The following is a 9,851-nucleotide window of genomic DNA, read 5'->3' on the forward strand; positions in this document are numbered from 1 at the left end:
GAATAAAGTGACACTCACAAAATGATTCTTTGTATCACACAATATTTATTGGATCCCTGACAATCACTATGACAATTCCCTTCACCTGCTGTTGTGTTACTATAACCATTAATCCTCCTGTATTATACTCCAGAGCTGCATTCACTATTCTGCTGGTGCAGTCACTGTGTACATACAGTACATTACTGATTATACTCCAGAGCTGCACTCACTATTCTGCTGGTGCAGTCACTGTGTACATACATTACATTACTGATTATACTCCAGAGCTGCACTCACTATTCTGCTGGTGCAGTCACTGTGTACATACAGTACATTACTGATTATACTCCAGAGCTGCACTCACTATTCTGCTGGTGCAGTCACTGTGTACATACATTACATTACTGATCCTGAGTTACCTCCTGTATTATACTCCAGAGCTGCACTCACTATTCTGCTGGTGCAGTCACTGTATACATACATTACACTACTGATTATACTCCAGAGCTGCACTCACTATTCTGCTGGTGCAGTCACTGTGTACATACATTACATTACTGATTATACTCCAGAGCTGCACTCACTATTCTGCTGGTGCAGTCACTGTGTACATACATTACATTACTGATTATACTCCAGAGCTGCACTCACTATTCTGCTGGTGCAGTCATTGTGTACATACATTACATTACTGATTATACTCCAGAGCTGCACTCACTATTCTGCTGGTGCAGTCACTGTGTACATACATTACATTACTGATCCTGAGTTACCTCCTGTATTATGCTCCAGAGCTGCACTCACTATTCTGCTGGTGCATCCATTGTGTACATACATTACGTTACTGATCCTGTTCTGATCCTGAGTAGTGATGAGCCTGCACTACCATCCTCGGTATTCATAATGAGCAGTTGGACGCTCGGACGGGCTCAACTCCAAGTATAATGCAAGTCAATGGAGATCAGGAGCATTTTTCTGATTTATTTTCATTTGGCATTGTCACGATGACTATGGGATAGCCAGACACCAGGGCTCCTAAGCTGTCCCTCAAGCTATGTGACCCTATACTAGCCCTAACCTCAGAGATACTCCTGATGGTGGAGAAGTCTGAGTCTCCTTCCTGGCTCTGCTCCTGACCAGTCCTGATCTGATGCCCCCTCTCCCCAGGGAGGGACAGGACAGCAGTGTGATGAAAATCACAGATAAAGACAGGCAAGGGAAAACCAAAACTCTGTCACACAGCGCGCAACAGAAAGGTAAAGACAATAAGAGATTCAGGAGGAAAAACAAGAGCAGGAAGGAAGCTACAAAACAACAGGCATGAACTCCACAACAAACTATAGGCACAACTTCAGCACAACTTTCACAAGGGAGTCTGGGGCACGACACCTCACAGACCAACATAGAATAAATTATAGCTGGCATGGGTGGAAGGATTCCACCAGTATAAATAGGAGGGCAGCAGATGTGATAGGTCTCCCCAGAATATGTGGTTAAAGGAGCAAGCAGACGAGCAGAAATTAACTCTTGATAGCCTGCTTATGAATCAGCACACAGAAGGTCAATGCCCTAGTCTGCCTGTGTTGATCCCAGACACCAAAGAAACCATTGGGTGGGGTGTCAGAATCTGCAATCTGAACAGAGTCCAATGCCACCATGACAGTCGGCTAAGTTTGTGCAAATCTCAGTGTGACAGGTGTTGAAGGGGGTAAGAGTTCCTCATTGATCCTGCTCTAATCTCAGCTGTTTTTTTCTACCTTTATGCCGCACGCCAGATTCATTCTGACCTGTCATGACAGTTATTAATTCCACTGCGTTGTCCACACATCATCATCTCTGTTCCCCTTGGGGCTCACAAGCTACATTCCCTATCAGTATGTCTTTGGAGTGTGGGAGGAAACCCACAGAAACACAGGGAGAACATACACACTCCTCCCAGATCAGAAGTTGTCCTTGGTGGGATTTAAGGATGCAAGGCTACAGTGCTAATCCCTATATAATGCTAACCACTGAGCCACCATATAGTGCTAACTACAGAGCCATCATCTAGTGCTAACCACAGAGCCACCATATAGTGCTAACCCCAGAGCCACCATCTAGTGCTAACCACAGAGCCACCATCTAGTGCTAACCACTGAGTCACCATATAGTGCTAACCACAGAGCCACCATCTAGTGCTAACCACTGAGCCACCACATAGGCTAACCACTGAGCCATCATATAGTGCTAACCACTGAGCCACCACATAGGCTAACCACTGGGCCATCATACAGTGCTAAGCACTGAGTCACCATATAGTGCTAACCACTGAGCAACTATATAGTGCTAACCACTGAGCCATCATATAGTGCTAACTACAGAGCCATCATCTAGTGCTAACCACAGAGCCACCATATAGTGCTAACCCCAGAGCCACCATCTAGTGCTAACCACTGAGTCACCATATAGTGCTAACCACAGAGCCACCATCTAGTGCTAACCACTGAGCCACCACATAGGCTAACCACTGAGCCATCATATAGTGCTAACCACTGAGCCACCACATAGGCTAACCACTGGGCCATCATACAGTGCTAACTACAGAGCCACTGTATAGTGCTAACCACTGAGCAACTATATAGTGCTAACCACTGAGCCATCATATAGTGCTAACTACTGAGCCACCGTGCTACCCCATTAAAAATAATTTAACATCCATCCTTCTACAATGAGAAAGATTCTTTACAAGTGATAAATATTCAAGGCAATTCCTCATTTTCCCAGGAATGGATGACCCAGCAAATTGTCCCCAAGGTCAGACCACGCAACTCACAGAGAAATTAAAAAAATAAACCCCAAGAGCTATAACTCAGACTCTAAAGGCCTTAATGGTCAGCTAATCAGAGCAGAAGTAGACAAAAACTGTAGAAAAGAACATGGCAGCACGGTGAAAGTTCTCAAACAAGAGTCCGAGATTCCAGGTGAGAGGAGGAAGAAGCTGTGGACGGGGACAGGAGGCGACTGATGGAAGGGTAAAGGGCGAGGAGCCAAATATTAAGAGGACGAGGAACAATTGTGTCCGGACCTTTTTGGAGTTTTGAGTGAAATTCTGTCCATTTTGCCTTTTTTTCTCATTTTCTTGTTGACCCAATACACAAAGGAAATAATCCTGTATAATTGTAATAACTTCTGGGAGAAATACTTCATCTTCTGGAACAATTTCTGCTATTTTCATTATTTTTCAATATTTCCAATATTTGTAAGTCATTTGCAATGTTCTTTATTGATATTACATTGTACAGAGCATTTACTGGGGCTCCCTGACCCACAGAGCTTACAATCTACATGAGGCGGAGCCGTGTGTGCAGCCGTCTGTGAGCGGATCCCAGGTGAAGACGAGGAGGAGACATGATCTTCATGATGATGAATTCCCACCGCGCTCCTTGGCAACGTCTTCTGTCGCCTCCTTCTTCTCCCCGACCTCTTGACCTCTCGACCGACCTCCACAGAAGATGTTGTGCTATTATCCGCTGTTATCAGCTCTGATGTCAGGTGGTCTCTGCTGCTCGTTACATCATGTCCATGAATGTTATCTCACAGCTCATAAGATAATATAATGGTGATAAGACGCCTGTAGTACATGTCCATTATAGGAGGAGTCCGATATACAACCTTATGTGGAGGTAGAAGCTAATAATGTCCCCGAGGGGCCCTAAAACCAGAGAAAGAGACAGAGGCGCCATTATCATCCCCATCATCACGTGTATGATCATTAGTGACCCACCCTAAAGATCACAGGTTTAGTGCCCTACTCCCGAAGATCATAGGTGGCCCACCCCTGAAGATCAGAGGTTTAGTGCTCCACCCCCGAAGATCACAGGTTCAGTGCTCCATCCCTGAAGATCAGAGGTTTAGTGCCCCACCCCCGAAGAGCACAGGTTTAGTGCTCCACCCCCGAAGATCACAGGTTTAGTACCCCACCCCCGAAGATCCTAGGTGTCCCACCCCCGAAGATCACAGGTTTAGTGCTCCACCCCCGAAGACCCCCAAAGATCACAGGTTTAGTGTTCCGCCCCCGAAGATCACAGGTTTAGTGCTCCACCCCTAAAGATCAGAAGTTTAGTGCCCCACCCCCGAAGATCCCAGGTTTAGTGCCCCACCCTCGAAGATCATTGGTTTAGTGCCCCACCCTGAAGATCACAGGTGACCGACCCCCGAAGATCATAGATTTAGTGCCTCACCCCCAAAGATAACAGGTTTAGTGCCCCACCCCCGAAGATCACAGGTTTAGTGCACCACCCCTGAAGATCATAGGTTTAATGTACCAGTCCCTTATGTCAAACAGTCTCTTTTCCCAGTCTCTGGTGTTCAGTGATGAAGCGTCGTAATCTGTTGTGTATAGTAGTTCATTGTCCCTGGTTTCTGGTGATTTAGTATCTAGGACCAATGTTGGTGTGGGGGGGAACTAGGCAATTTCCCAGGATCTACACCAGGAATTACACTGATAATGGCATTACATTTTTTTTAAAAAATAAGAAATATACATATTTGGTATCTCTGTGTTTGTAACAGTCCAATCTATCAAAATATTACGTAAATTATGTTTTTTTGGTGTCTCGTGCCCCAGTCTCTGGTGTCTAGTGGTTTAGTGCTCCAGTCCCCGGTGTCTAGTGGTTTAGTTCCCCAGTCTCTGGTGTCTAGTGGTTTAGTGCTTCAGTCCCCGGTGTCTGGTGGTTTAGTGCTCTAGTCCCTGGTGTCTAGTAGTTTAGTGATCCAGTCCCCGGTGTCTAGTGGATTACTGCTCTAGTCCCTGGTGTCCTGTGATTTTGTGTTCCATTCTCTGGTGTCTAGTGGTTTAGTTCCCCAGTCCCTGATGTCTAGTGGTTTAGTTCCCCAGTCCCTGGTGTCTAGTGGTTTAGTTCCCCAGTCCCTGATGTCTAGTGGTTTAGTGCTCCAGTCCCTGGTGTATAGTGGTTTAGTGCTCCAGTCCCTGGTGTCTTGTGGTTTAGTTCCCCAGTCTCTGGTGTCTAGTGGTTTAGTGCTTCAGTCCCCGGTGTCTAGTGGTTTAGTGCTTCAGTCCCCGGTGTCTGGTGGTTTAGTGCTTCAGTCCCCGGTGTCTAGTGGTTTAGTGCTTCAGTCTCTGGTGTCTAGTAGTTTAGTGATCCAGTCCCCGGTGTCTAGTGGATTACTGCTCTAGTCCCTGGTGTCCTGTGATTTTGTGTTCCAGTCTCTGGTGTCTAGTGGTTTAGTGCTCCAGTCCCTGGTGTCTAGTGGTTTAGTTCCCCAGTCCCTGGTGTCTAGGGGTTTAGTGCTCCAGTTCCTGGTGTCTAGTGGTTTAGTGCTCCAGTCCCTGGTGTCTAGTAGTTTATTGCCACAGTCGCTGGTGTCTGATGGTTTAGTGCCACAGTCAATGGTGTCTAGTGGTTTAGTGCCACAGTCCCTGGTTTCTAGTAGTTTATTGCCACAGTCCCTGGTATCTAGTGGTTTAGTGTCTCAATCCCTGGTGTATAGTGGTTTAGTGCCACAGTCCCTGGTGTCTAGTGGTTTAGTGTCACAGTCCCTGCTGTCTAGTGGTTTAGTAGCACAGTGTCTGGTGTCTAGTGGTTTAGTGTCACAGTCCCTGGTGTCTAGTGGTTTAGTGTCACAGTCCCTGGTGTCTAGTGGTTTAGTAGCACAGTGCCTGGTGTCTAGTGGTTTAGTAGCACAGTCCCTGGTGTCTAGTGGTTTAGTAGCACAGTCCCTGGTGTCTAGTGGTTTAGTAGCACAGTCCCTGGTGTCTAGTGGATTACTGCTCTAGTCCCTGGTGTCTAGTGGTTTAGTGTCACAGTCCCTGGTGTCTAGTGGTTTAGTAGCACAGTCCCTGGTGTCTAGTGGTTTAGTAGCACAGTGCCTGGTGTCTAGTGGTTTAGTGTCACAGTCCCTGGTGTCTAGTGGTTTAGTGTCACAGTCCCTGGTGTCTAGTGGTTTAGTAGCACAGTGCCTGGTGTCTAGTGGTTTAGTGTCACAGTCCCTGGTGTCTAGTGGTTTAGTGCCACAGTCCCTGGTGTCTAGTGGTTTAGTAGCACAGTGCCTGGTGTCTAGTGGTTTAGTGTCACAGTCCCTGGTGTCTAGTGGTTTAGTGTCACAGTCCCTGGTGTCTAGTGGTTTAGTAGCACAGTCCCTGGTGTTTAGTGGTTTTGTGCCCAAGGTGCATTGTGGCCCTTTCTGTGACCGGATTGTTTCTTATGTACACTGGCTAGATGTCACAGTCTTTCTTCCCCACCTCCCCCCATACTCCCCTCCCGGCAGGGGGCTCACCTCTGGGGGCTGTAGCTTCCCACGTGGTAGATTTTGTCCTTCAGTTGGTCACACGCCTCGCGCCTCACTTTTTTCACTTCTTGCTATAGAGATACAAATAATCCAAACTCAGCACATTCTATTCACATGCAAATTAAGACAGATTATCAGATACTACGGATTATCAGATGTCACACAGGTGCTGGATTAATGGTGTTTCTGGATTATCGGAAGCCGCAGTGAAGGTCTCAGTGTCAGGATTTCTGAGGTTCCGGAATCGCTCACCTTTTTAGCTCGTCCTTGGCGCACGCACTTCTGATATCCCGTCTTCACTAAATCCCCAGCGGAATTAAATATGAAGCATCCGAGGCAGTTGTACGTCCGCTGCGGAGACACAATGTGCATAATGCAGTCTTCATTTTTGAAGATACACATAAAATACACACATCCAAATATATACTGTATATATACAGTGGGGGAAAAAAGTATTTAGTCAGCCCCCAATTGTGCAAGTTCTCTCCCTTATACAGATGAGATTTGCTTGTAATTGACATCAGAGGTGACCACAACTATGAGAGCCAAAATGAGAAAACAAATCCAGAAAATCACCGCGTCTGATTTAGAAGATGTTTTTTTGCAAATTATGGTGGAAAATAAATATTTAGTCACCTAAAGACATGCAAGATTTCTGGCTCTCACAGATCTGGAACTTCTTCTTTGAGAGGCTTCTCTGTCCTCCACTTATTACCTTTAGTAATGGCGCCTGTGTGAACTTATCAGTATAAGAGACACCTGTCCACAACCTCAATCAGTCACACTCCAAACTGCACTATGGTGAAGACCAAAGAGCTGTCGAAGGACACCAGAAACAAAATTGTAGCCCTGCACCAGGCTGGGAAGACTGAATCTGCAATAAGCAAGCAGCTTGGTGTGATAAAATCAACTGTGCGAGCAATAATAAAAAAATGGAAGACAAACAAGACCACTGATAATCTCCCTCGATCTGAGGCTCCACGCAAGCTCTCACCCCGTGGAGTCAAAATGATAACAAGAACGGTGAGCAAAAATCCAGAACCACATGGGGGACCTAGTGAATGACCTGCATAGAGCAGGGACCACCATAACAAAGTCTACCATCAGTAACACACTACGCCGCCAGGGACTCAGATCCTGCAGTGCCATACGTGTTCCCCTGCTTAAGCCAGTACATGTCCAGGCCCGTCTGAAGTCTGCTAGAGAACATTTGGATTATCCAGAAGAGTATTGGGAGAATGTCATATGGTCTGCTGAAACCAAACTAGAACTGTTTGGTATAAACACAACTTGTCGTGTTTGGAGGAGACAGAATGCTGAGTTGCATCCAAAGAACACCCTACCTACTGTGAAGCATGGGGGTGGCAACATCATGCTTTGGGGCTGTTTGTCTGCAAAGAAACCAGGATGACTGATCCGTGTACATGAAAGAATGAATGGAGCCATGTATCGTGAGATTTTGACTGCAAACCTCCTTCCATCAGCAAGGGCATAGAAGATGAAACGTGGCTGGGTCTTTCAGCATGATAATGATCCCAAGCCCACCACCAGGGCAATGAAGGAGTGGCTTCATAAGAAGCATATGTGCAGTGCGGCACGTGTCCAGAGTGCAGGAGGCCTGTGTGCGGCATGTGTCCAGAGTGCAGGAGGCCTGTGTGCGGCATGTGTCCAGAGTGCAGGAGGCATGTGTCCAGCATATCGGTGGCAGAAGTACATATACTCACGTACACAAACACATAAACATACACCTATAGATACAGTGCAGCATAGATATATCAGCCCCTCACCTTGGCTTTCTTTATGGGGGCGCAGTCCTGGTTACTTCTCTTGTGTTTCAAGCAGTTTGTCCGCTTCATTGTGAACATTACTTTAACCAAAGCCCCTTCTGAATGTTTCTGAAAGTGGAAGAAATAATGGAAGAATTGAAGACAATGAAGACGATGCTGCGAATTCTTCAGAAATATGAGACAGTAAAGGCAGAAACTTCTGCAGAAGAAATCATAGAACGTTCCTCACATCATGGGACAATAACGACGTCTTCCAGGATGGGTCCTGGACTGGGACCTCCGACCCCTCTCTCCATCCCGTGGCCACCACTTACCTCATTCACATTGTCCAGTATTTCGGTCTCCTGGAATAAGTGTTTGAACTTGTTGTTCTTGTGGAAATTCTTTTTGACCACTGTGATCGCCTTAATCTCAGCGTCTGACAGAGAATCCAAGAGTACGTCTGCCCCCACAGCCATCACAAGAAGAGCGGTGATCCACCAGAACCTCCCAAGGGTCATCATGGTAATGGTGGTCCTCACCAGTCAGCTGTGGTCCTAAGCTCCTCGTAGCCCTGGAAGGAGACACAACACGTGAGATCTGACTCGACCGGTGCGGGGTCCCTCCACATTGACGGTCCGCTATGACGAAGATGTGATGTCTGACCTCTTGGGCACCTCACTTCACCGATTCCATTGATATATTTGAGGGTCCTCCATACTAACAAGGCAGCTAGCTAGACAGAAGCGGGCCCCTGTGATAAAGGATTGTATGGGCCCCTTAGAATATGTGGAGGGTGCGGGGCACCGGTGAATATTGTGCCCCACCTGCCCCAGTCTGCGTCTGTCCCTAACCATATACCATTATACCTGTCCATGTACCTGGCAGCTGCAGGCGCCGTCCCCAATGGTCAGGCCACTTTATATGTGGAGGTTCCCGTATATTTATCACTAGGAGGAAGTCCGTGTCCGATGAGGGTGCAGCTTCGTCACACGGATCCTCACCCACCCACAGACGTCTGCCCTATATAATGGCGGAGGCCACCTGATCTCTGGGAAAGCACCGGGGGATGGGGAATTCTCAAGAAAGAAGGTGAAAGTGAAAGTGGGAAGAGAAGAAAGCCGAGCCGTCCAGACAACAGCTTCACAAAAGATTCACAACTTCATAATTTAAGTTCAATTTCTCAGAATTTTCCAGATCTCTGTTTGCTGTCAGTGAATGAGAACGCTCCGGCCTCCACTCAGAGGCAGTAAAGCCGTCTGCTCCCAGTGGATACAGTCGTGAGTAGAAGTTGGGGACATCTCTCTGATGATTTGCTACAATGTGCGTTTTTTTCAGCTCTAGAGTGGCGCTTTAATTGTAAGTCCCCTGGTATTACACTTGTAGCGCCCCTGAAGCCATCAGGAGCTACAAGAAACTGCATCCTGTCAAAGATGCAGGGCCTACCCCCAGGGACCCAGAAGACCAGTGCCGGTAACACCAAAACACATATATAATCCCTGTTTTTCTTTTCCCCAAGAACTGGTGACAGGCTAGGGTTGGACCCAATGGATGGTCACCCAGAGGTGGAGCCGATCCAGTCCACTAGACGACAACCAGGGAGGAGGGGTCAGACAGTCAGTAAGTGGAAGTGAAAGGAAACGGATGTAACCGTACTGATGGGAGTGTGTAACAGTGACCTGTCAGGTGCAGGCGTGTGGTTGCCGGCGGAGTACGGTGGAGTACTCTCGGAACCATAGCACCGACGGGGTACAGACCCCTAGGTCAGGCAAACGCTCCAGACAGACCTGATAAAATCTGCACGGTGAGGGGAGC

General features: G+C 47.3%; 1 protein-coding gene across 3 annotated transcripts; it reads right to left on the reverse strand.

Moving 5' to 3' along the window:
* Nucleotides 1–25: 25 nt before the first annotated feature.
* LOC142243674 (retinoic acid receptor responder protein 2-like) lies at nucleotides 26–9,056 on the reverse strand. 3 transcript variants are annotated; one of them, XM_075315813.1, is made up of 6 exons: nucleotides 8,918–9,056; nucleotides 8,372–8,610; nucleotides 8,058–8,165; nucleotides 6,523–6,621; nucleotides 6,259–6,341; nucleotides 26–3,673 (listed from the first exon to the last, which is right to left on the reverse strand). In XM_075315813.1, exons 2-6 carry the CDS (start codon nucleotides 8,558–8,560, stop codon nucleotides 3,652–3,654), a joined length of 501 nt encoding a protein of 166 aa, XP_075171928.1. In that variant the 5' UTR covers nucleotides 8,561–8,610; nucleotides 8,918–9,056; the 3' UTR covers nucleotides 26–3,651. The 3 variants fall into 3 exon arrangements, with proteins under 3 accessions (XP_075171928.1, XP_075171929.1, XP_075171930.1); XM_075315814.1 differs by having other exon boundaries at nucleotides 8,906–9,056; XM_075315815.1 differs by lacking the exon at nucleotides 8,918–9,056 and adding an exon at nucleotides 8,703–8,847.
* Between the last annotated feature and the right edge of the window lie 795 nt (nucleotides 9,057–9,851).

This window comes from Anomaloglossus baeobatrachus, chromosome 6 (genome assembly GCF_048569485.1).
Source record: "Anomaloglossus baeobatrachus isolate aAnoBae1 chromosome 6, aAnoBae1.hap1, whole genome shotgun sequence".
Lineage (NCBI taxonomy): Eukaryota > Metazoa > Chordata > Amphibia > Anura > Aromobatidae > Anomaloglossus > Anomaloglossus baeobatrachus.

What these genes read in the sequence shown, in the direction of transcription:
- LOC142243674 (XM_075315813.1), bottom strand. Translation starts at nt 8,560, where the DNA reads ATGATGACCCTTGGGAGGTTCTGGTGGATCACCGCTCTTCTTGTGATG. An exon ending in TACTGGACAATGTGAATGAG is followed by an intron (nt 8,166 to 8,371) that starts GTAAGTGGTGGC and finishes TTCCACTTTCAG; the next exon opens with AAACATTCAGAAGGGGCTTT. An exon ending in GCCAAGGACGAGCTAAAAAG is followed by an intron (nt 6,342 to 6,522) that starts GTGAGCGATTCC and finishes GTATCTCTATAG; the next exon opens with CAAGAAGTGAAAAAAGTGAG.